The 26277-nt window shown below is 52.8% G+C and overlaps 1 protein-coding gene and 1 pseudogene across 3 annotated transcripts in view; both read right to left on the reverse strand.

Annotated features, from left to right (window-relative positions):
- Positions 1-25847, reverse strand: part of serhl (serine hydrolase like) — a 95873-nt gene extending 70026 nt beyond the window's left edge. Inside the window, exon 1 of one of the 3 annotated variants that reach the window (XM_072492067.1) lies at positions 25428-25847. In XM_072492067.1, the coding sequence (XP_072348168.1) occupies positions 25428-25485 (58 nt within the window). In that variant the 5' untranslated portion in view covers positions 25486-25847. Of the gene's footprint in view, positions 1-6482; positions 6514-25427 lie in introns of those variants that run through there. The other 2 variants (XM_072492066.1, XM_072492068.1) reach the window with 2 other exon arrangements.
- Positions 8599-9129, reverse strand: LOC140403728 (peptidyl-prolyl cis-trans isomerase-like; annotated as a pseudogene).
- Positions 25848-26277: the final 430 nt, after the last annotated feature.

Genomic DNA, 26277 nt, shown 5'->3' on the forward strand with positions numbered 1-26277 from the left:
CGCCTTGGCCCGATTAAAGCTCGCCCTCCTTCTCGCCACCTCCGCACTCCAGTCTTGATAAACGCTGATCACCGCGTTCTCCCATTTACTGCTCCGAGTTTTCTTTGCCCATCTAAGGACCATTTCTCTATCCTTAAAACGGAGGAATCTCACCACTATGGCTCTGGGAATTTCTCCTGCTCTCGGCCCTCGCGCCATCACTCGGTATGCTCCCTCCACCTCCAACGGACCCGCCGGGGCCTCCGCTCCCATTAACGAGTGCAGCATCGTGCTCACATATGCCCCGACGTCCGCTCCCTCCACACCTTCAGGAAGACCAAGAATCCTCAGGTTGTTGCTCCTTGCGTTGTTTTCCAGTGCCTCCAACCTTTCCACACATCGTTTCTGATGTGCCTCATGCGTCTCCGTCTTCACCACCAGGCCCTGTATGTCGTCCTCATTCTCGGCTGCCTTTGCCTTCACGACCCGAAGCTCCCGCTCCTGGGTCTTTTGTTCCTCCTTTAGCCCTTCGATCGCCTGTTGTATCGGGGCCAACAGCTCTTTCTTCATTTCCTTTTTGAGCTCTTCCACACAGCATTTCAAGAACTCTTGTTGTTCAGGGCCCCATGTTAAACTGCCACCTTCCGACGCCATCTTGGTTTTTGCTTGCCTTCCTTGCCGCTGTTCTAAAGGATCCACTGCAATCCGGCCACTTTCTCCTCCTTTTTTCATCCGTATCCAGGGGGGTTTCCCTTCTGGTTTACCGCACAGTGTTTTTAGCCGTCAAAATTGCCGTTGGGGCTCCTATCAAGAGCCCAAAAGTCCGTTTCACCGGGAGCTGCCGAAACGTGCGACTCAGCTGGTCATCGCCGCACCCGGAAGTCCGTAGTCCTCAATTCTAATCGCCAGGACCTTGGCCAGGAGCTTGGCCAGGACCTTGGCATCCACATTGATCAGGGAGATTGGCCTGTATGACCCGCAGGATTCCGGGTCCTTGTCCCGCTTCAGTATCAGCGGGATGGTGCCTTGCGACATCGTCGGTGGCAGGGTCCCTCTGTCCCTTGCCACATTAAAAACCCTTGTCAGGACCGGTCCCACTATCTCCGAGAACTTCTTGTAAAACTCTACTGGGTATCCATCCGGTCCCGGGGCTTTCCCCAACTGCATGGCCTTTAGGCCCCTCAATACCTCCTCCGCTCTAATCGGGGCCTCCAGCCCATCCACTAGTCCCCTGCCTACTTTTGGGAAGGTTAGTCCGTCCAGGGACCTTTTCATCTCCTCCGGCTCTTCCGGGGGTTCTGAAGTGTACAGCTTACTATAGAAGTCCCGAAATACCTTATTCAGTCCTGCCGGGTCCTCCGCTCTGCTCCCCTCCCCATCAACCACTCTACTTATTTCCCTGGCCGCCTCCCTCTTCCTGAGTTGCTGCGCTAGCAATCTGCTGGCCTTCTCCCCATGCTCATACACCACTCCCCTCGGCTTCCCAAGTTGTTCCACGGCCCTATTCGTGGATAGCACCTCCAGTTCCGCCTGCAATCTCCGTCTCTCCCTGAGTATGTCCTCCCCCGGGGACCCCGCATGCTCCTCGTCTATCCGGTGAATTTCCCTAACCAATCTGTCCATTTCTGCTCTGTCCGCCCCGACCCTGTGAGCCCGAATTGAGATCAGCTCCCCCCTCACTACTACCTTCAGCGCCTCCCACAGGGTCGCTGCTGAAACCTCCCCCGTATCGTTCACCTGCAAGTAATTTTGCATACACTTCCGCAGTCTCTCACATATCCCCTCCTCCGACAACAGTCCTACGTCTAACCTCCATTGCGGGCGTTGGTAATTCGCCCCCCCCCCCCTCCCCGGCCTGCAGGTCCACCCAGTGCGGGGCATGGTCCGAGATAGTGATCGCCGAGTATTCCGCAATTCTTTACCTCCCCTACACAGTCCCTGCTCACGATAAAAAAATCAATCCTAGAATATACTTTATGAACATGCGAATAAAACGAGTAGCCCCTTCCCGTCGGCCGTCTGGCTCTCCATGGGTCCACAGCCCCCATTTGCTCCATGAACCCTTTCAGCTCTCTTGCCATTGCTGGGAGTCTGCCCGTTCTGGGACATGACCGGTCCAGCCCCGGGTCAAGGACAGTATTAAAGTCTCCCCCCCCCCCCCACCTGACTCCCTTGACTAGCCAATCGGCTAGCCCGGTGACTCATCGCTCCGGCGCCCCCTTGTCTCACTCCCATTGTTTCCCCGACCTCATCGCCCCCCTCCCCAGCACAGCATCCCCCCCCTCCGACCCACTGGAGCAGTCTCACTAAGATGGGAAAGATCAAACAAGATGTAAACATCAAACAGCAACGCGAGGCTGCTCCGGGTACGATACAGTTCCAGCTGTGTACACAGAAAAGTGTTAACCCACGTCCCTTTCTGAGCACCAAAAAAAGATATATAACACCGCAATAACCCAGTACCCGTACATCCCCATCCAAAACAAACATCAAAACCATAGACAAAAATGAAACAAAAGCCCCCAAACAACATCTTTAATCCCCATTGCTGACCGGCCACCCTTTTGTTACAATACCGGCTCCAGCGCACTCAGAGAGCCCAACAACAGGTACCCACCACAACAGAAGAAAAAAAAATGAGAGAAAGAAAAAAACAACAGAAAAAAGGAAAAAGACCATTCGAAAGGGGGTGGATACCCTGGGGGGGGGGGGGGGATACCCTCCCCCCACATCCCCCACAGGCAAAAACTGCCCACAAAAAATACACCACAAGGCACCTTTAAAGCAGTAAACAGTCGACCTGCAGTCCAGGCCCAGTAGGCGCCCCTTCAACCAGTAATTCCCGGATCCTAGCTTGCGTCCGTGGGTCCTTTTTTCGAGATCAGCCCCTGATCCCTCACAAAGTCCATCGCTTCTTCGGGCTCGGAGAAGTAGTGGTGTTCACCCTGATGCGTAACCCAAAGATGGGCCGGGAAGAGCAGACCAAACTTCGTGCTTTTTGAACAACACCTCCTTAACTTGTTTAAAGGCTGCTCGCCGCCTGGCCACCTCCTGGCTTAGGTCCTGACAAATGCGAAGGACACTGTTATTCCACGTGCTGCTCTTAGCCCACTGCAGCACCCGCTCCTTCTCCACAAACCTGTGGAACCTAATCACCATCGGACGGGGGGCCCCCCCGGACGCACCTGTCTCGCCTGTACTCTGTGTGCCCCTCCAGCTCCGGCGGTCGTGGACAGGCTTCAGCCCCCATCAGCTGCAGCAACAGGTCCGCCACGAACGCTGTGGCATCAGCTCCCTCCGCCCCCTCCAGGAGGCCGATTATCCTCAGATTTTGTCTGTGGGCTCTATTTTCCAGCTCCTCTACTCTGTCCAGCAGTCTGCTCTGTCTCTCCTTCAACCCGTCGACTTCTAGCGCAGCAATCGTCTGTGCGTCCGCCTGCTCCTCCACCGCCTCCCCCAGCTCCTTAACTTTTTTGTCCTGGGCATCCAGTCTCTGGTTCAGCTGATCCACTGCCTTCTGAAGTGGGTCCACGTTATCCCCCTTCAACGACTCAAAACTGCTCTTTATCACCTGCGGCATGTTTTCCAGCGCCTGCTGGATCGCCGGGTCCGAGGTCCACAGGTCCGCCATCTTTGCTCCCGGGTCAGCTTCCCCTGCACCTTGCCTTTGTCCCTTCCTCTCCCGTTTGCGGTGCTTTCTGCTCTCCCGCAGTTCCATGCAGCTCTGCTCGCTCCTTAGCCCCCCCGTGGCCATCCTTTAACAGCCCCGCAAAACCGGGGAACCAGGTCCTCACGGAGTGAGAGCCCCGTTCTATGTTCTATGAATGTGCGGCTCACTCACTCATTGCCGCCACCGGAAGTCGTCTCAGAGTTTCGCTCTTTGCAGTCGACCTGCTTCTGTATGTATCGGACCCATTAGAGGGGATGGAAGAAATCATGAGGTTTCTAGGGGAATTTGGCCGGTTTTCGGGGTATAAGCTAAATATGGGGAAAAGTGAGATGTTTGCGGTCCAGGCGAGGGGACAGGAGAGGCGATTGGGGGAACTGCCGTTTAGATTAGTAGGGGGAAGCTTTAGGTACCTAGGCATTCAAGTAGCACGGGAATGGGACCGGCTGCATAAATTAAATCTGGCCTGATTAGTAGACCAAATGAAGGACGATTTTCGGAGATGGGACGCGCTCCCGTTGTCACTGGCTGGAAGGGTGACAGTGAAAATGACGGTCCTCCCGAGATTCCTGTTTGTATTTCAGTGTCTCCCAATCTTTATTCCACGGGCCTTTTTTAAACGGGTCAATAAAGTGATCACTGGCTTTGTTTAGGTGGGCAAGACCCCGCGAGTAAGGAAGATAATGCTTGAGCGGAGTCGGGGAGAGGGCGGGCTGGCGCTGCCAACTTTTAGTAACTATCACTGGGCAGCGAATATAACCACGATCAGGAAGTGGGTGGTGGGGGGAGGGTCGGCATGGGAGCGTATGGAGGCGGCTTCTTGCAAGGGCACCAGTCTGGGGGCGTTGGTAACTGCGCCTCTGCCGCTCCCGCCGGCGTGGTACTCCACCAGCCCCGTGGTGGTGGCGGCCCTGAGAGTCTGGGGACAATGGAGGAGACATGTGGGAGCATCGGTCTGGGCCCCAATCTGTGATAATCACCGGTTTGCCCCGGGAAGTATGGATGGAGGGTTCCGGATATGGCAGAGAGCAGGGATTGAGAGGATGGGGGATATGTTTATAGAGGGGAGCCTTCCGAGTATGAGGGCGCTGGAGGAGACGTTTGGGTATCTGCAGGTGCGGGACTTCCTACGTAAACAGATGTCAACCTTCCCGCTCCTACCGTTAAGGGGGATTCAGGACAAGGTAGTTTCCAGAGGGTGGATCGGAGAAGAGAGTGTCTCTGACATTTACAAAGAACTTATGGGGTCAGAGGAGACGCAGACCGAGGAGCTGAAGCGCAAGTGGGAGGAGGAGCTGGGAGGAGAGATAGAGGATGGTCTATGGGCCGACGCGTGAGTAGTCAACACGTCTGCAACATGTGCCAGGCTCTGCCTGATACAATTCAAGGTCGTTTATCAGGCTCATGTGACAGTGGCCCGGATGAGCAGATTCTTTGGGGTGGAAGGCAGGTGTGCAAAATGTGCGGGAGGACCAGCGAACCATGTCCACATGTTCTGGACATGTCCGAAGCTGAGGGGATTCTGGCAGGGGTTTGCGGATGTCATGTCCACGGTGTTAAAAACAAGGGTGGCACCGAGTCCAGAGGTGACGATTTCCGGGGTGTCGGAAGACCCGGGAATCCAGGAGGAGAAAGAGGCAGACGTTCTGGCCTTTTCTTCCCTGGTAGCCCGGAGACGGATACTATTAGCCTGGAGGGACTCACAGCCCCCGAAGTCGGAGACCTGGCTATCGGACATGGCTCGCTCTCTCTGTTTGGAGAAAATCAAGTTCGGTCACTGTTAGGGTTCGCCCGGAGGTGGCAACCGTTCGTCAACTTCTCCGCGGAAAATTAATCGTCAGCGGGGGAGTATTTTCCTGCGAGCAGCTCGAACACATCACTTAATACATGAAAATAAAAGAAAATAAAAAGAAAATACATAATAGAGCAACACGAGGTCCACAATGTAAATACATAGACACCAGCATCGGGTGAAGCATACAGGAGCGTAGTATTAATCAGGTCAGAGAAACATATCAGCCATGATCGAATGGGGGAGCAGATTTGATGGGGCCGAATGGCCTAATTCATAGAATCATAGAACCGCACAGTGCAGAAGGAGGCCATTCGGCCCATCGAGTCTGCACCAATCCTTGGAAAGAACACCCTACCTTTTTTTAAATAAGTTTAAAGTACCCAATTCTTTTTTTTCCAATTATGGGGCAATCCACCTAACCTGCACATCTTTGGACTCGTGAGAGGAAATTGGAGCGCCCGGAGGAAGCCCAGACACAGGGAGAACGTGCAGGCTCCGCACAGACCGTGACCCATGTGGGAATCGAACCCGGAACCCTGGAGCTGTGAGGCAGTACCGCTAACCACTGCTTATCCGTGCCGCCCCTACTCCTATGCCTTATGGCCTTATACCGTCCTGATTTTGAACACTTCAAACCACCTTTGGACGACCCTCGACAGAACAGTCGAGGCTTCCTCACTCTCTCCACATCACCGAAACCCCTCATTACTGGGACTATTCTGGTAAACCTTCCGGAAAGGAACACGAGACTCCGGCTGAGGCCGAACCCGTGCTTTGCTCCAAGTTTAGTTTAGCTTCTTTCATTTCTGTAGCCTCCTCCTCTTGGGTGAATGGAGTCAAGGCTCCCATCTGCTTTGCCTCAACTTGCCTCAGGACTTGTGTACAGCCAACCCCCTCAGGATTTCTTTTCCAAAAACATATTCAATTCAAAGCATTTGTAAAAGGTAAATCACAAAACAATTCAAATTTGATATTTCACCAGCAGCGCTGTCCAGAGAGACCCCTCACTGTGGAGGTGACTCACTTGCGCTCAGCCTTTACCTGGAAGGTCCTCCACCCACGGGGCCGGAAGCGTCAATGATGTGCGCATGCGCACGGCAACACCCACTAACGTCCCCAGTGACCAATCAGAGCCCGGTATCCCCCCCCCCTGGAGGAGGGACAGATTTCTATTCAATCGGCCGCGGCACCCCATTTGATTGACACCGCCCCGTCCAATCACTGGACAGCTGGCGTGAGGCGGGAACCTCAGTCAGCAGCCAATTGAGGTCGGGTTTCAAAAATAAACTGCCTTGGTCAACAGAGAATCACATTAAACATTCCCCTCAATGACCAGGGCCCTGTGCCTCCACCTTCTGCCAACAGGAGGCGCTAACATGGCGCGGTTCCCCACAAACCCAACAGAGGGCGCAATGGCGCCGGTTTAGAGAGAAAGAAACACAGGGCTGTCGATTTATTGCTGAATCTCTTCCTTTGAAGGGCAGCACGGCAGCACAGTGGTTAGCACTGCTGCCTCACGGCGCCGAGGTCCCAGGTTCGATCCCGGCTCTGGGTCACTGTCCGTGTGGAGTTTGCACATTTTCCCCGTGTCTGCGTGGGTTTCGCCCCCACAACCCAAGAGTTGTGCAGGGTAGGTGGATTGGCCACGCTAAATTGCCCCTTAATTGGAAAATAATGAATTGGGTGCTCTAAATTTTTTTTTTAAACTCTCTTCCTTTGACAGCACCAACCAAACCTACCTAGCGTCCAGAAAGACGGGGACAGCAGACTCACGGGGGCCATCATCACCTGGAGGTACCCTCCAAGTCACTCGCCATCCCGACTTGGAAATATATTGGCCGTTCCTTCACCGTCGCTGGGTCAAAATCCTGGAACTACCTCCCTAACAGCACAGTGGTTGTACCTACTGCAATTATGCATGGACAATAAATGCTGGCCGTGCCAGCGATGACTGCATTGCGTGCAGATTTTTTTTTTTAACTCCTAGCTGGACAGTCAAATTAAATTTCATGCAGAGAATGTGACATAAACGAAGTGGCCGTCTACGTTTTATGTCCTCGAGGGCTTGTGGGGAATGGATATGGTGGATCCAGACGGATGGTTCGCTGAGCAGCCAGTCAGTCATCTGGCAGAACGCCTCATCATCAGAACTTTCAAACAAGCACCAAGGCCTAATCTGGCTGGTGGTGGGAAAGGCCCACCCTAGTCAGGTCCTTCCTACAGGCCCAGAGTCTCACCTCATCCGCACGTTGCTCTCGAGGTGACTGTGGTGGGGGAGAGACCCACTGTCCACCTCCTTGTGGAATGTGCCTTTGCAAAGAAGATCTGGAGAGAGAGATGTTTTTGTCGAGGTCCATCCTGGGCAGTTCCGTGACGCAGGACTCCGTGCTCTACGGGCTGTTCCCAGGGACACACATCACCTGCTGCTGAAGGATCAGCAAATCGGTGAAAAACCCTTCTTGATCTGGCATAAACCTACGGGTCTTACAGAGCGAAAAGCTGCCAATGATTAAGTGTTGGAGACTGGCACATTCCAAAGCCCCCAAATAGATGTTGAGGGCGGCACTAAAGCTGGGGGCAGCCGCCACACAGGTGCAATGGGGGACGGTCATTGCTTAAAGTCCTCTTGCTGCAGCCCATCGAGGGACTGGATACTGTGTAACACGCCTTGGGCGGAATGCACCGGAGAATGTTTGACATGAAATGTAACTGTACATTGCTCATGTGGCCTGTAATGGAGAGTGGAGTGAAGCACTTCATGTACTGGAGGGAGATAGAGAACTTAGTGGCCTGGTGCAATGACAACAATCTCGCCCTCAATGTCTGCAAAACAAAGGAGCTGGTCATCGACTTCAGGAAGCAAAGTGCCGCCTACACCCCTGTCAGCATCAACGGGACCGAGGTGGAGCTGCTTCAAATTCCTCGGTGGAAACATCACCAACAATCTGTCCTAGTCCACCCACATCGACCAAGAAAGCACAACATTGCCATTACTTCCTCAGGAAATTAAGGAAATTCGGCATGTCCACATTGACTCTAACCAACTTTTATAGATGTACCATAAATGGGCATCACGGTGGCACAGTGGTTAGCACTGCTGCCTCACAGCACCAGCAACCTGGGTTCAATTCCGACCTTGGGTGACTGTCTTTTTTTTTGTTGGAATCAATCAAGTTATATTTAATCAGAATTACATTCACATCTGCCCACAATTAATGATGCTAACAGTACTACTAGTTTTGCCTTCACCGCTGCCCAATTTCTCCATCTTCTTCACCACTTCGTAGCCTTCTACGACCTTACCAAATACAACATGGAGTATGTGCAGTGCAGATAAAGAACTAGGAGCCATTTGTATTTGGTCCAGCATTGGCCATGGACAAGATACCAGCCCCTGTGTGCTCCAGCTTGAAATTCTCATCCTTAAACTTTCCACCGTAGATCGACTTCCCACCAGTGCCGTCGTGCTTTGTGAAGGCACCACCCTGGCACATGAATTCAGGAATGATTCTGTGGCATCTCGAGCCCTTGTAACCAAACCCCTTCTCACCAGTGCACAAGGCACGGACGTTTTCTGCAGTTTGTGGGACCACATCAGCCCTGAGCTCAATAACGACGCGGCCCAGCGTGTTGCCACAAGCGGCGATGTCCAGGGAAACTCGTGGCTTCTCACTGGTGGCCATGGCGAGGCGGCGACCATCTGCCCAACTCCCGGCGCCGGTGTCCTCGGGTGACTGTCTGTGTGGAGTTTGCACTTTCTCCCCGTGTCAGCGTGGGATTCCTCATAATCTCTAACACTATGCAGGGGCTGTTTAGCACAGGGCTAAATCGCTGGCTTTGAAAGCAGACCAAGGCAGGCCAGCAGCACGGTTCAATTCCCGTACCAGCCTCCCCGAACAGGCGTCGGAATGTGGCGACTAGGGGCTTTTCACAGTAACTTCATTGAAGCCTACTTGTGACAATAAGCGATTTTCATTTCAAAGGCCTATACTTAGCTTTGGAACTGGCCCACCAGGTCAGGGGAACAAATGGCCTTTCGTTCGATTCTGAGTCTGCAGGTTTCAAAGCTGGTATGGACTGGTAGCTCGGAGCGCCTATCTCGTAGCGAGCGTTGACTGGAGACTTACTTGGTTGGTGCAGCTACTAGGCAGGTCATAGTCAAGGGTTGTTTCGAGCTGCTGAGAGACCCTACCAAGAAGGACAAATTGAACTTGGGGACTCTATTTTATAGTCCCCAGGGGCTTCGCGCCCTTTTGGGCGGACCCCGTACCTGGTTCCAAGTGGCTAAGTTCTGATCACTTGGATCGATTTCTCCAATACTGGAGCTGTTCCCTGATCGCTGGGTGGTCCCTAAGTGTCCATTGGCCTTCCTTTGTCTTGGCTCCTGCTGGCGCCGAGGAGTCTGGCTTGGCCTTGTTTACCTTAACTGTTTCCAATTGTTCCCGGGGATCGCTCATCAATATGTAGATGGTTGTTAGTTTCAGTGCTGTCTGGGTTCCTGCAAGTTCTGATTACAGGAAACGTTGCACCTGCTTGTTTTTCCTGCATTGGCTGAATTTCCCTACATTCTTAGCGGATCTCCATTTTAAAGTCGGGAAGTGACCAACCCAGGTGGCTACATTCCCTCTTTGTGATCCCTAACGCGAAGCGTGAAGGATCACATAACTGCGTCGTCTTCACTCCCTGACCCAGCGAGCACTCTTCCATGGCCTCTACACTGACCATAACTATGCACGAAAATTTTAACTTACAATTCTAAGTGGTGCTATGTCACAACAGGGTCATGCAGTACAGCATATATATAAAAAACGGTACCTCTAACTATCTTCCATAAACTACACTCACTTAAACATCCAATCATACTAACTTCCTAACAATACAGAAATAATGGCAGCATTCACATTTTCCTCTGGCTTGGGGGTCAAACACAGAGTTGTACAATCTTTCAGTTGCAAATGAGACATATTTCTTTATTTACAAATGACGCAAAACGAATGTCCTTTATTGTAGATCAAGGGGTTCGGGGGCCTGGTGAAAACCGAAAGTAGGGGATCTTATCCTGTATACCGGGGTGCGAGAGCGGTAGGCTCTCCTTCGCCATTTCCTCAAGCGGATAGTCTGCACGATGCTGCAGAATATCGCCAATGCTAGAAGGGATTCAATTATGTATGAAAGGGAGTACCACGTTATAAACCTATCACACCATGATGATGTGTTGTTACTTGTCACTGGGCTCTGGGGAAGTGAATCATTGACGGTCAGGGGGTTTGGGGTCAGGGGGTTCGCGTTCGCGCGTAACCGAATACAAATTATAATGATAACGAAAAACACGTTTGATGTCTTCATTGTTCTCTTCTTTCTTCTCTTCTCTCCTTTTCGTCTCTTCTCTCTTCCTGGAGCTTCTGTAATTCTGTGGATCAAGCATAGTTTCTGTTACTATCTTGTTTAATATCTTGTACATTAGCATGTCTGTCTTTTAGTGCCAATTGCCCTTTATAATTGGTCACCATGTGTGACTCCCTCATTTAAAATTTAAAAAAAAAGCGAATATTTGGACTAGACATCTAAGAAATACTGCCGCACTGCGAGCCGTCTCGCAGCCTGTGTGATTTACCATCCCAGTGTTTGAGGATGTAAGTAGCAGAGGGAAGCAACCAAAGGTTGCCAAAACCAAACAAAATAATTTTGAAAGTAACGAGACAAAATGGGGTGCGTATGGGCCGTGGCGGGTAAGGGGAGAAATTCTCTGGAAACGGCGCGATGTCCGCCGCCTGGCGCCCAAAACGGCGCAAATCAGACGGGCATCGCGCCGCCCCAAAGGTGCAGAATGCTCCGCATCTTGGGGGCCGAGCCCCAAACTTAAGGGGCTAGGTCGGCGCCGGACGAATTTCCGCCCCGCCAGCTGGCGCGGAAATGACATCTCCGGGCGGTGCATGCACGGGAGCGTCAGCGGCCGCTGACGGCATTCCCGCGCATGCGCTGTGGAGGGAGTCTCTTCCGCCTCCGCCATGGTGGAGACCGTGGCGGAGGCGGAAGGGAAAGAGTGCCCCCACGGCACAGGCCACCGTGGGGGCACCCCCCGGGGCCAGATCGCCCCGCGCCCCCCCCCCAGGACCCCGGAGCCCGCCCGCGCCGCCTTGTCCCACCGGTAAGGTAGGTGGTTTAATCTACGCCGGCGGGACAGGCATTTTAGCGGCGGGACTTCGGCCCATCTGGGCCGGAGAATCGCGCGGGGGGGGCCCGCCAACCGGCACGGCGCGATTCCCGCCCCCGCTGAATATCCGGTGCCGGAGACTTCGGCAACCAGCGGGGGCGGGATTCACGCCAGCCCCCGGCGATTCTCCGACCTGGCGGGGGGTCGGAGAATCTCGCCCAAGATTTGGATGGAATCCCCGGGTAGGACGGTGATCAATGCCGTATGTGCTCTACCCGACCGTAGCTGACCAGAGGGGGGTCTTCAGGCAGGGCGGGGGCCGACGCCGTTTCTCCACTGCCTGAGCAACCGTCAAGAACGGGTAAGAATGTGGTCGTCGTGGGGGGGCTGCCTCTCGAATTAGGAGAACAACTATGAGTCGGGTTCCGTCGACAGACTACTTCCTCTGAACTATTGTCTGGGACAAACTTGTACCTTTAACAATTTTCTGTCGACAAACTAGTTCCTCTGAACTATTGTCTGGGACAAACTTGTTCCATTAACAGCCGGGGGGCGTTAAAGGAGTGGTGACGTGGGGCCGTGAAAAACTTTCGAATTTACGAACAACACTTAACGTTAACACTAACGAACAAACATTCAACAAACATGCTGCAGGTTCCATCAGTAAATTACATTTGGACTGGGGTGTAACTAGCATATGGAGGCAGTGTAGAGTGACCGAAGAAGAGAGGAAGAAGGAGCGAAACAAGAATGAAGTGGCATTGCTGAGGTATCGCTGCCATGAGAAGTGGTGGGTAAGCGCTCCCAGTTTGCATGGGGCAGCTGGGACCTTGCAGCTGCTGTGGGTGGTGGTCTCTTTCATATCTGGGGGCGAGTCTAGCTGGTGGGGGTCTCCTGCAATCTCGGGCGAAGTGTCCTGACTGCCGACAGTTGTAACATGACCCCTGGGGCACGTAAGGTGGAGCAGGCTCTCTGGGGTATTGCTCCCTTGGGTATGGTTCCCTGGGTGGGGGGGTCGGGGCTGTTGGTGTCTTTGCTGGTTCGGGAGGCATTTGTGGGCTGATCCCGTTGCTGTTTCAGGGGGGCTTGACATTCTCATGTGAAATGTCCTAATTGTCTGCAATTGTAACAGTCTTGAGATTTGGGCTGGGGTGGGCTGTTCCTGCCCTCATTCACCCATGCGGGGTTCTGGTGTGCTTTAACTGCTTGAATATCTACCTCTGCCTGCTGTTCTTCGGGTTTTCTAATCGCGGGTTTGTTGTGGACAGATTGCTCCCAGGTGCGGGACAACCTTTTTAAAACCCACTTTTCATTGTGCGTTTCTTCCGAGGGGTCATAATTAGTACAAGCATTTTGTCCTGCCTCTGTGGCATGGGAGATAAGGGTGCGGGTCCATTTGGCCATGTTGTCTGGGGACAAATGGGCACGGTCGAAGTTTCCGAAAATGGCTGTAAAATGGATCCACAAGAGTCCAGCAAACGCTGTGGGGTGTTCTGTTTTCTTCTGCCTGCACTTATTCAGGCCTTCTACTGGGTCACCTCTGTTATAACCGATCGCGTCTAGGATCGCTGTGTGCATCTCTGCAAGGGTGCCTCCTCCTACATTCTGTGGGTCGGGAAGGGCTGCTACAACAGAAGGGTCTAAGCTTAAAACTGTGAGCTTCACTTGCTCACGCTCATCCAGGCCGTACATGGTCACCTGCTGCTTCACTCTAGCAAAGAAGTGGTGGGGGTCTGAGGTGGGGAGGAACGGTGTGATCTTTTCGCATGCGTCCTGTAATTGGGTCACGGTTAAGGGGGTGGTGTAAAGGAATTCCGCATCTCCGTCCGATGTGACTGTGCGGTGAGTAGTTACTGGATTCATGGGTGCCTGATCTATCTGCTCTGTGGGGGGTTGGGGTGCTTTTCTCCTTTGGGGCTTTCCTTGTGCACATGTTCCCTGTACATATCGCTGCGCTGTTTTGTTTAGTTCTTGCCAATCAGGGCCATCCTCTTCATCTAATTGGGATCCAAAGGTGCTTTGAACCCCATTTTGCACTGAAAACAAAGACTGCAGTTCCGCAATCTGCTTCCGGCATTTTGAATGATCCACTGAGCTTTGTCTGTGCTCCGTGGTGGCAGCATGGAGTGCTCTTAACGCTGCTTTTAAATCACTGCACTGCCTTTTCAATGCCTCTACCTGTTTCTCTGTCTCTTCTTTTATCAGGACTGCACGTTGTGTGTCCTGATAGGCCTTATCGTATTGGGTTTGGAAGCTGCTCAGATGCGCTAGACATGACTGGTGTGCCCTCTTGGCATCATCCACCTCTCCGTCCTTTGCTGCCAACTTCCTTCTCAATTCTACATTCACTCTCTCGATCTCACTAACATCGACCTTGCTCATTCGATGTCTCTCTTCTATCTCGTTGCGGAGCGTCCGAACGACCTCCTGTGTGCTTCGCAAATGTGCCAGACAGGACACGATTGCCATCGGCTTGCGAGCTTTCCCTAAGCTGTTCTTATGGATTTCGCTCAGGTTCTCCCACCAAGTATGTCCTATACTCCCGGGACCTGTTTTCTCATTTGAACAAAAGTTACTCCAAAGGGGCCATCCCTTCCCTTTGAGGTACCTTCTAATCTCAACTTCCCAAACGGGACACTGACCTACTCTGCTGCTGGTCGCTGTGACCACAAATTCTTGAGGGTTCATGAGGCGTTCCATTGCCTTCATTGCCATTTTTCCTATCTGAATGCTCTTTTAAAATTTGGAACGAGGGGTGCTAAGGCGGTGCTGTAAACACGGGTACGGCGTTCGCTATTTTCCGGAATACAAACTCCCGACAGTTTTTCGCAACAAAATCTATCAGTTTTACCTTATAGCCCTGTTAGTTACGCATGCATTAACACACTTCCGAATTACGAGGATTGATCAGAACTGCTTGAACACTTGTGAATGTTTCTGTTCCCAATTGGACTCTCAATTCAAATTTTGGGTTCTCCTGGAGTGGTTAGGCCACTTCTAAGTCGCGTCCCACCAGAGTCGCCAGTAATATGTTGCTAACTTTTGGTTGGCTCTTAAATGTTGCTCGTTGTGTCTTTACTTAATTTGCTCTGTTTTATAACCTTTGCTCTAGAGTCGCCAGGTATCTTTATGATACCACCACGAGGTTCAAGTTCAAATGCTGATCAACAACTCAATACACCAGTTAGTAAGTTTCAAATCAAAACACATTTATTATACACAGTCAATCACTACTCATGCATAAACTCTACTTACTAGACTATCACTATCACTACAAGGCCTATACTTAGCTTCGGAACTGGCCCACCAGGTCAGGGGAACAAATGGCCTTTTGTTCGATTCTGAGTCTGCAGGCTTCAAAGCTGGTATGGACTGGTAGCTAGGAGCGCCTATCTCGTAGCGTGCGTTGACTGGAGACTTACTTAGTTGGTGCAGCTACTAGGCAGGTCACTGTCAAGGGTTGTTTCGAGCTGCTGAGAGGCCCTGCCAAGAAGGATGAATTGAACTTGGGGACTCTACTTTATAGTCCCCAGGGGCTTCTGCCCTTTTGGGCGGACCCCGTACCTGGTTCCAAGTGATTGGACTGAGTTCTGATCACTTGGATCGATTTCTCCAATACTGGAGCTGTTCCCTGATCGCTGGGCGGTTCCTAAGTGTCCGTTGGCCTTCCTTTGTCTTGGCTCCTGCTGGCGCCGAGGAGTCTGGCTTGGCCTTGTTTACCTTAACTGTTTCCAATTGTTCCCGGGGATCGCTCATCAGTATGTAGATGGTTGTTAGTTTCAGTGCTGTCTGGGTTCCTGCATGTTCTGATTACAGGAAACGTTGCACCTGCTTGTTTTTCCTGCGTTGGCTGAATTTCCCTGCATTCTTAGCGGATCGCCATTTCAAAGTCGGGAAGTGGCCAACCCAGGTGGCTACAGGATCTGGAATGCGCGGCTGACAGTGTGGCACAGGCAGAGCCAATTGAAGCTTTCAAAAGAAAATTGGGTCAATAGCTGAAAAGGCACAGACATTACAGGGCTATGGGGAAATGGCACGGCAATGGAACTAGGTGTTCCTTCAGAGGGCCAGTATAGACACAATGGGCTGAATGGCCTCCTCCTGTGTGGTGACTATTCAATTATAGATTTTAATAAGGGGACGGAGAGGGAGGAAGGAGAAAAGGGAGGTTCTGCGATAGGGTGGAGGAGGAGGAAAGACAAAATACGTCATGGTGCAAAAGAGAACAGGAATGGTTGTAGGAAAGGGACAAAATATTTTCCCAGAGCGAGCGGGAGTGGCAGGATATTGAACAGCTGTGTCCGAAAGCAAAAACAGGAAAAACATGATCGAGGAGGTTGGGAAGGGCTGATCTGTCCTTGCGTTGCTCCCTCGCTCTACACTCGAAACACATCTTCCCCATCGCTGACCATCACCCGCTGGCCTCTCTGACCACCTCCTCATTCCCAATCCTACCCAAAACCTGACTCCAAATCTGCTTCCATCCGACACTTTATTCCTTGTTTCCCGAAATAAAGTAAGTTAGCAATCGGGCTGCAGTCGGTCTCTCCCGGTCCCGTATCCACATCAGCCCAGCTGTGGTTCTGCTCACGTTCTGGCCAGAGGAAGACCTGTCCATAAATCGGCTGAACAAATCCGCAGGTCGGCGGGGGACGGGCTCTGAGATTTGACACCGGCCGAGTTCCTCCAGTCAGCACCGATGCCGAGCTTCTCGGGCATGTGGGGGTGGAGGTGGGAGTGGGAGATGGATGGAGGGTGGGTTGGTGGGGTCGTGGAGATGGTGTTGGCCGGGGGGAAGGTGGATGGTTTGGGGTTAGTGGTAGGTGGTGTTGGCTGGGATGGAGGTGATTGGGGGGTGGGTTGGGGTTAATGAAGGTGGGTGTTAGCTGTGGGGGGGGGGAGACGGATGGAGGATGGGCTGGGCGTAGTGGAGTAGGTGGGTGGTGTTGGCTGGGGGGAGGTGGTTAGGGGTGTGGGTTGGGGTTAATGGAGGTGCGTGTTGTCTGGGGGGAGATGATGGAGGATGGGTTGGGGGTAGTGAAGGTGGTGGGTGGTGTTGGCTGGGGGAGGGGGAAGTGTTTAGGGGGTGGGTTGGGGTCAATGGAGGTGGGCGTTGGCTGGGGTGGTGTTTGAGGGGTGGGTTGGGGTCAATGGAGGTGGGCGTTGGCTGGGGTGGTGTTTGAGGGGTGGGTTGGGGTTAATGGAGGTGGGCGTTGGCTGGGGGAAGGTGAATTGGAGTGGTGTGAGGGGGTAATGGAGGTGTGTTGACTGGGGAGGGGGTGGGGTGGGTTTAATGGAGGTGGGTGTTGGCTGGGGAGGGGGTGGGTTGGGGTTAATGGAGGTGGGTGTTGGCTGGGGGAAGGTGAATGGGGGTGGTGTGAGGGGGTAATGGAGGTGTGTTGACTGGGGAGGGGGTGGGGTGGGGTTAATGGAGGTGGGTGTTGGCTGGGGAGGTGGATGAGGGGGTGGGTTCAGGGGGTGTTTGGATTAGTGGATGAGGGGAGGGAGGGCGGGTGAGAGCAGTGTTGCTTATTCAGCACATTTACATTTAAATACATTTTGAGGAATTCCCGACACATCTTCTGCTGTTAATCACTTTTAACTCAGGTCCTATGCCTGTGATTAACCACATTACTAACCTGGAATTAATCTTTGGCAAGTTCAGGGCTACAATGGTGTGGTCAGTGTTGGCGGAATCCAGGCAGCAGATCCCTGTCCATCGGAAGTTTGAAATTCCCGGGTAAGCACGTGAATCTTTTGGTTTACCACACAAATTAAACCAACAATCTGTGGGCTAAATTAAAAATGCAGTTCCTTGAAGAGATACTACATCAAAGTAAACACAATCGCAAAAGAAACTTAAACCGTCAAAACAAAATGTGATTAAAGGGATCAATAATGCATCCCAGTCCCCGAGGTGCCCACCAGGCACGGGGTAAGCACCGTACATGTGCACCCAATTTACATTTTCCAATTAAGGGGCAATTTAGCGTGGTCAATCCACCTACTCTGCACATCTTTGGGTTGTGGGGGCGAAACCCACGCAGACACGGGGAGAATGTGCAAACTCCACATGGACATTGACCTAGAGCCGGGATCGAACCTGGGACCTCAGCGTCTTGAGGCAGCAGGGCTAACCCACTGCGCCAACGTGCAGTCCGACTTCCTCTGAGTCCAGATTATCGACAGTCACAAACGTCTAAAGGTTGTGATGCTCGATCAATAGCTCCAGAAGCGAGATTGGAGACAATTGAAGGCTTTAATACACTAGATGTTTCCCCCAGCAGCGAAGGTACAGAAGGCAGCTGCTGGGGAGACACGGGCTCTTATACTCCGCCTTACTGGGCGGAACCAGTAGGCAGGTTTAACCAATGAAAACAGTACCTCCTACACCAATGGTCTTACAGCATTACAGGGTACCGTAATACCTCTAATACCGACTACCACATTCACCCCCTGTTAAAAAAAAGTCCGGCGGGGATTCTGGCCTCACATTACACAGTGGTAGAGGTTAAGGTTTTGGAGGTATCTGGTATACATCAGTACAGTGGTTTTGCCTCGTTACATCGTAACTATTTACAAAATTTATTTACAGTTCAGAATGAAGCAATTAGTCGATCGGGGGCCCTGGTCGTCCTCTGCAATCGTCGTAGCTTCGGCGGTGATGCAGGCGCCGGCTCGGGCATCTGTGGCTCTGGGAGTATGGTTTCTGCTTCTTCGGCAGCTTCATCACCCCTAGACGGGACCGGTGGGAGGACCGATCCACCTAGGAAGGGGGCGGCTGTGGGGTGCACCGGTGGGAGGGAGGATGGGATTGGTGGTGGGGGTGTGTGTGGGGATCCAGCGGGCGCCAGGTCCCATAGGGAGACCGTTTCCTGTCGGCCGTCGGGGTACGCCACGTAGGTGTACTGAGTGTTAGCGTGGAGGAGGTGGACCCTCTCGACCAATGGGTCCGACTTGTGCGCCCGCACGTGTTTGCAGACCAGGATGGGTCCAGGAGCTGCCAGCCAGGTTGGGTGCGAGGTCCCGGAGGAGGACTTCCTCGGGAAGACAAGGAGACTGTCATGATATCCACATCAGCATATCATGGTGCAATCACACACACACTGATGGACAGGTAGTTGGACCAACCAACACATACATAACATCGCAGCCAATCACCAGTGAGAGCACGCGCACTATAAAACAGGGAACACCACAGTTCCCGTTCATTCTACCAGGAGATAGCTCAGAGCACAGAGCTCACAGCGTGTCACTCAGACATACACCATGTGCCTCACCAAGATAGCGAAAGGGCTGGGTCCACAGGTTAGCTGGTGAAGCACGAACCTCAGCCAGCAGTTATTAGCTGTTATTGTACAAGACAATAAAACAGAGTTGTGCCATTTACAACCATGTTGGTTCATTTGTGCATCGGAACACCCAACACGACAGAGACATTCGTGAGGCGTTTGATTGGTTGTGGTACACAGCAGTGACGGATGGAGTGGAGGGCGTCCTGGAGGACCTCCTGCCAGCAGGAGACTGGGAGATTCCTGGACTGTTCCGTTCTCCCTCTCTACCTGTCCATTTCCCCAGGGGTTGTAACTGGCCGTCCTGCTCGGGGCAATGCCCTTGCTGAGCAGGAATTGACGCAGTTTGTCGCTCATAAAGGAGGACCCCCTATCGCTGGGTCTGTAGGCAGGGAAACCGAACAGCGTAAAGATACAGTGGAGGGCTTTTATGACGGTGGCTGCGGTCATGTCGGGGCAGGGAATGGCGAATGGGAACCGGGAGTACTCGTCAATCACGTTCAGGAAGTACGTGCTGTGGTCGGTGGAGGGGAGGGGGCCTTTGAAGTCCATACTGAGGCGTTCAAAGGGACGGGAAGCCTTTATCAGGTGCGCTTTCTCTGGCCTGTAGAAGTGCGGTTTGCACTCCGCGCAGTTTTGGCAGGTGGCTGTCCTGACCTCCTCGATGGAGTAGGGCAGGTTGCGGGTTTTAATGAAATGGAAGAATCGAGTGACCCCCGGGTGGCAGAGGTCCTCGTGGAGGGCTCGGAGGCGGTCCACTTGTGCGTTGGCACATGTGCCGCAGGACAGGGCATCAGGAGGTTCGTTTAGCTTCCCGGGACGATACAAGATCTCATAGTTGTAGGTGGAGAGTTCGATCTTGTCGTTCTTTATCTTGCCCCGCTGTGCATTATCGAACATGAAGGCCACCGACCGTTGGTCAGTGAGGAGAGTGAATCTCCTGCCGGCCAGGTAATGCCTCCAATGCCGCACAGCTTCCACTATGGCCTGGGCCTCCTTTTCAACTAAGGAATGGCGGATTTCTGAAGCGTGAAGGGTGCGTGAGAAGAAGGCCACGGGCCTGCCCGTGTGGTTGAGGGTGGCCGCCAGAGCTACGTCAGACGCGTCGCTCTCGACTTGGAAGGGGACGGACTTGTCGATGGCGTGCATCGTGGCCTTTGCGATGTCCGCTTTGATGCGGCTGAAGGCCTCTGTCAACAGGGGAAAAACTGTGGATTGGATTAGCGAGCGGGCCTTGTCTGCATAGTTGGGGATCCACTAGGCATAATAAGAGAAAAATCCCAGGCAGCGTTTCAGGGCCTTGGAGCAGTGAGGGAGGGGGAACTCCATGAGGGGGTGCATGCGTTCAGGGTCTGGGCCTATAACTCCATCATGCACTACGTAGCCAAGGATGGCTAGACGGTCGGTGCTGAACACGCATTTATCCTTGTTTTATATGTTAGATTAAGGATTTTTGTGGTATGGAGGAATTTTTAGAGATTGGTATCGTGGTCCTGCTGTGCATGGCCGCAGATGGTGACATTATCGAGGTACGGAAACGTGGCCCGCAAACCGTACCGGTCAACCATTCGGTCCATCTCTCGTTGGAAGACCGAGACTCCATTAGTGACACCGAGGGGAACCCTTAGGAAGTGGTAGAGCCGCCCATCTGCCTCGAAGGCAGTGTATTTGCAGTCGCTAGGGCGGATGGGGAGCTGGGGGTAGGCGGACTTTAGATCCACCGTGGAAAAGATCTTGTATTGTGCGATCCTGTTGACCAGATTGGATATGCGGGGGAGAGGGTACGTGTCCAGCTGCGTAAACCTGTTGATGGTTTGGCTATAATCGATGACCATCCTACGCTTCTCCCGGTCTTTACAACCACTACTTGAGCACTCCAGGGACTGTTGCTAGCCTCAATGACACATTCTCTCAGTAACCGCTGGACCTCCAACCTAATGAAGGTCCTGTCCTGGGCACTGTACCACCTGCTCCTGGTGGCGACGGGTTTGCAATCCGGGATGAGGTTCGTAAACAGGGAAGGCGGATCGACCTTGAGGGTCGCGAGGCTGCAGACAGTGAGGGGGGGTATAGGGCCGCCGAGTTAAAAAGTTAAGCTCTGGAGGTTGCATTGAAAATCTAACCCTAGGAGTGTGGCAGCACAGAGGTGGGGAAGGACGTAGAGCCGGTAATTTTTAAACTCCCTTCCCTGGACCGTGAGGTTCGCTATGCAGAACCCCTTGATCTCCACTGAATGAGACCCGGAGGCCAGGGAGATTTTTTGATTAATTGGGTGAACGGGGCGAGAACAGCGCCTTACCGTGTTGGGGTGTATGAAGCTCTCCGTGCTCCCAGAGTCGATCAGACAGGATGTTTCATGCCCATTGATGAGCACGGTCATTGTTGCAGTCGAGTGTTCGGGGCCGAGACTGATCCAGGGTCACCGGGGCTAGTCGTGGCAGAAGTTGGATGTTCTCCTCGGGCGGTGTGTGGTCATCCAAGTCGGGGTCCTGAGAGTCCAGCCAAGATGGCGGCGCCCACTGGCCGCACATGGCTGGGGATGCACAAGGTGGCAGCGCCCATCCATCACACGTGGTGTCCGAGAGACAAAATGGCGGCGCCGGCTGGCCGCACATGGCCCGTGGAGAGGGTTGTGGTGGCGGTCCTGATCCCCCCCAGCGACCGCCCGGGCCTGGCATACTGCCACAAAGTGGCCCTTTTTGCCACATCCTTTGCAGAGGGATGAGCAGGCTGGACAGCGCTTGCAGGGGTGCTTGGCTTGCCCGCAAAAATAGCAGCGGGGCCCCCCGGGGTTGCCTGGCAGTCTCGCAGCACAAGCTTGTGGGGGATGCATCGGAGTCGGTCGCTGGGGGGGTTCCATGCTGCCCAAGGGGCTGCCGCGCGGTCGGGGACGTAAGCACAGGCGTTTCGGGAGGCCACATCCAGGGAGCTAGCAACGGCCCGTGCCTCCTTGAGGCCCAGTGTCTCTTCCCCCAGCAATCGCTGGCGGATTTGGGAGGACAGCATACCTGCAACAAATGCGTCCCGGATCAAAGGTTCTGTGTGGTCGCTGGGCGAAACTTGTTCCTCCCCAACACCAGGAGCGCACGGTAGAACTCCTCCAGCGATTTCCCCAGGGATTTGTCGCCTCGTCGCTAGTAGATGTCGGGCATAGACTTGGTTTACAGGGCGAATATAGTGTCCTTTCAGCAGATTCATTGCGGCCTCGAAATTGTCCCCGTCCTCGATGAGAGTGTAGATCTCTGGGCTCGCCCTCGAGTGCAGAACTGCTGCTGGGGAGACACGGGCTCTTACACTCCGCCTTACTGGGCAGAACCAGCAGGCAGGCTTAACCAATGAAAACAGTACCTCCTACACCAATGGTCTTACAGCATTACAGGGTACCGTAATACCTCTAATACCAACTACCAGAGATTGGCCTCAAATTCAATCAGCCATCAGATTGGAAGGGTATGAGCTGCAGGAAAGTCAGGAGTTGGCCACCAGATGGCAGTGCAATTGCAGCCTGGCCCTTGTGTGCGTGTGTGAAAATCTTGGTCCAGAGCTTGTTGAAAGATTAACTTGAGTGAAGGACGTTTGCTGTATTAAGCAGCAAATTGGGCAGAAATTAGTAGCGAGGAAGAGATTCTCTGTCAATTGCAAATCACCAAAAGTGGTTGGCCAGTTTGTGATTAGCTTCTCTAATTTTTCAATGTAGGTGAATCTGTACATAAATTGTCTGCTGAATGATAAGACTAATAATTATCAGCTGAAATATCCTTTGACTGGGAGATAAACTGTTAATGACGACCAGTCAATCACTTTGACCCAGTAAACAATTCCAAGTGTGGAGCCACATTCCTTCAAGCGATGAGCTGTCTCAGGAGATTTAAAACATTTTTTTAACTTTTCTGATTCTTTCCCTCCCTCTTTAAATCCAGTCTTATTCTCCTTCTATTTATTTCTCTTCCTGTATCAGATTTGAATGTTGCTGAAGATTTTCGTCTGCGTTAATCAAGGAATTGGGGGTAATATATGTAGTGCGGATTGAGGATCGGTTAATGGACAGAAAACTGGCGGTACCAATAAACAGAACTATTTCAGGTTGACAGATTGTAACAAGTGGAGTGTCGCAGGGATCAGTGCTGGGACCTCACATAGTCACAGTAGCTCTGCTGCCTCACAGCGCCAGGGACCCGAGTTCAATTCCGGCCTCGGTGACTGTGTGGAGTTTGCACCTTCATCCTGTGTCTGTGTGGGTTTCCTCCGGATGCTCCGGTTTCCTCCCACAGCCTAAAGATGTGCAGATTAACTTCCGGTGACGGCGGGCGGGAGGCGGCCGCACAATGGAGGGCTCCCGTTCGGGAACGGCATTTTCGGGGCTTTAAGCCCGGTCCCAGGGTCCACCGAGGTGGCAAAAGCAGGGAGAAGGCACAGTAAAGGAAAATGTCGAGGGTGAGCAAACAAACGGCCGTAAAAAAACCAGCTGAAGGTCCGTCGGGGAGTGGAAAGGTCACCGCGGGGTCACCAAGGAAAATGGAGGCTGGAGCACCAGGGGAGGCCGCATTGCTTACGGCTGAAGAAATAACTACAGTGATGGCTGCGGAATTCAAAAGGCAGTTTACAAAATACATGGAGTCAATGAGGAAGGAGATGAGGGAGGTTTTGAGTGTGCTGGTGGAGGAGGCGGTTTCCCCGGTGACAAAGGCGGTGGCGAGCGCAGTGGCGGAGGTGTGAGAGCAAAGGGAGGCGCTGAAGGAAGTGGAGGAGACGTTATTGCAACACGGTGATCAACTTACCTCGATGGGGAAGGAGATGGACATTAACAAGGATCTGCGAGGAAAAATGGAAGACCTGGAAAATAGATCCAGGGGACAGAACTTGAGGATCGTGGGGCTGCCCGAAGGAGTTGAAGGACCGAGGCCGACTGAGTATTTTGCCGCGATGCTGGCAAAACTACTGGGGGAGGGGGAGGATCCCTCCCGATATGAACTGGATCAGGCTCATCGGTCGTGGAGGCCTGTACCAAAGGCGAGTGAGCCGCCAAGGGCAGTGACTCTGTGCTTCCGTAGGTACAGTGTGAAGAAGAAGGTCCTGAGCTGGGCCAAGCAGAAGCGGATGGTGCAGTGGGCTGGAGCTGGTATACGTGTATACCAGGACTTTACGGTGGAGCTGGCAAGGAGGCGGGCTGCCTTCAACCGGGTGAAGAGGGCACTGTACATTAGCAAGGTGCGGTGCGGCATTGTATATCCAGCGAAGCTGAGGGTGACTTACAAGCTCAGGGACTTTTATTTTGGAACGGCGGAAGCAGCGGAGGAGTTTGCGAAGGCAGAAGGACTGTGGCAGAACTGACAAATTGAGGAATGGCCATGTGCCAATGTAACCTCATGACTGTATTTTCTTCTTTTTTGTTTCACTGCGCGCGGGTGTAGGGGCTAAAGGAGCCAATGTTGTATATACTTGGACAAGGGAAGTGATGGGACTTTCACTCGAAATGAGGTCTCTTTGGGGTGTAGGTGGATATGCGGGGTTTGTGTGCTAAAAGGGGATCTTTGGGCTTTCCTGGGGCCGGGCAAGTGGGAAAGGGACCCGGGCGGGGGCCTCCACGCTGGCCGGTTTAAGCCGGCCAGTGAACGGGAGTGAGGTGGGGGGAGGGGCTGCGGCCATCGGAGCCTGGCAGAACAGGGTCCGAGTGGTCTAGCCGGGGTGGAAAGTTGGGGGGGAGGGAACCAAGGTTAGGGGGAGGAGTTTTACAAGAGGCAGTGGACGGAAGGAGTTGGAGAGGGGGGGGGTGTACAACTCTTGGGTATCATGTACGGTACTCCTTCAGAGGTTGGATGGCGTTGAGTGTGGGGGGGGGGGGAGTGGACTCTATAGGTTAATGGTGACCATGGGCGGTCCCGGACTCCTTTTTCTTTTTCTCCTTTGTTTTTTGTTGCCACCGTGGGAGGGTTTGGTTTATTGGATGCATATATTGACAGGTGGGCCGTTGTTTGGGGTGGTGGGAGGATGGGATCGTTGTTATTGTTAAGGGGATTGATTTTGTATTTGTTACCGATTACTGTCTGTGGGGGGGGGGGGGGAGTAAATTCTGAAGGAAAAATGTGAAAATGGAGAATAAAAAAGAATTTTTAATAAAAGATGTGCAGATCCTGTCGGGATGCATAGAAACCCTACACTGCAGAAGGAGCCATTGGCTCTGCACTGACCTTTCGAAAGAGCACCCCACCCATGTCCAGTCCCCCCGTCCACCCCGACCTATCCCATTATGTAATCTGCACACCCCTGGACACTAGGAGCAATTTATCACGGCCAACCCACCTATTCTGCACACCTTTGGACTCTGGGAGGAAACCGGAGCACCCGGAGGAAACCCACGCACACACGGGGAAAACGGGAAAACTCCACAGACAGTGGTCCAAGGCCGGAATCGAACCCGGGTCCCTGGCGGTGAGGCAGAGGTGCTAAACCACTGTGCCTCCGTGGACTGTAATCTATCTCTGCCCCCCCTTTCTATCACTATCCTTCTCTACTTATCTCAATGTTTATTGCTCTCCTCACCGTGTGAGTGTAGAAAGGTGTTTTCCTTCAATTGGACTCCAATCTTGCATCTGTCCATACTGAGGCCGATGATTTCAGATGAAGTTTATTGGATGCGAGTTGTAGATACTGACAGCAGATGGCGACGTTGCCTTACAATGGCAGTCAGGACCGGGTGGGTGTGAAAACCTGGCCCAGAGTTTGTTGGAAAAATGATTGAGTGAAGGAGGCTCGTTGTTCTTCACGGGCAAATTGGACAGAAATTTGGAGCGGAGCAGAGGTTCGCCGTGAATTGCTAAATTGCCACCAGGCCAGGCCAGTTTGTTTCAGCTCTGCTGTTGCTTCGTCATTCCAAACCTCTCCAGAATGCCCATATTAAATTGCAAGTTTTTCAAATTAAAAGCCCTTTGGGGAAAGGGCCACTGAGGACTTCCAGGTAAGCAGCAGCAAACTGTGTGAAGCCCCTCGAGTTGAATGCACCAGGCTGTGCTTGACATGAAATGTAAATGAATGTTGCAAATATGGGCTGTAATGGTGGGTGTGGCGAGACAGACATTTCATGATTAGGATCAAAAGGCTCTTTGCACTTTGTATAATGTGCAAATTTGAACTGTTATGTGACGTAATCAGCACAGGGCTAAGTAGCTGGCTTTGAAAGCAAACCAAGGCAGGCCAGCAGCACGGTTCAATTCCCGTACCCGCCTCCCCGAACAGGCGCCGGAATGTGGCGACTAGGGGCTTTTCACAGTAACTTCATTTGAAGCCGACTTGTGACAATAAACGATTTTCATTTCATTTCAGTGGAAGTAGATGTTCTTTCAGAGGGCCAGTATAGGCACAATGGGCTGAATGGCCTCCTCCTGTGTGGTGA

Source organism: Scyliorhinus torazame, chromosome 29 (assembly GCF_047496885.1).
Source record: "Scyliorhinus torazame isolate Kashiwa2021f chromosome 29, sScyTor2.1, whole genome shotgun sequence".
NCBI lineage: Eukaryota > Metazoa > Chordata > Chondrichthyes > Carcharhiniformes > Scyliorhinidae > Scyliorhinus > Scyliorhinus torazame.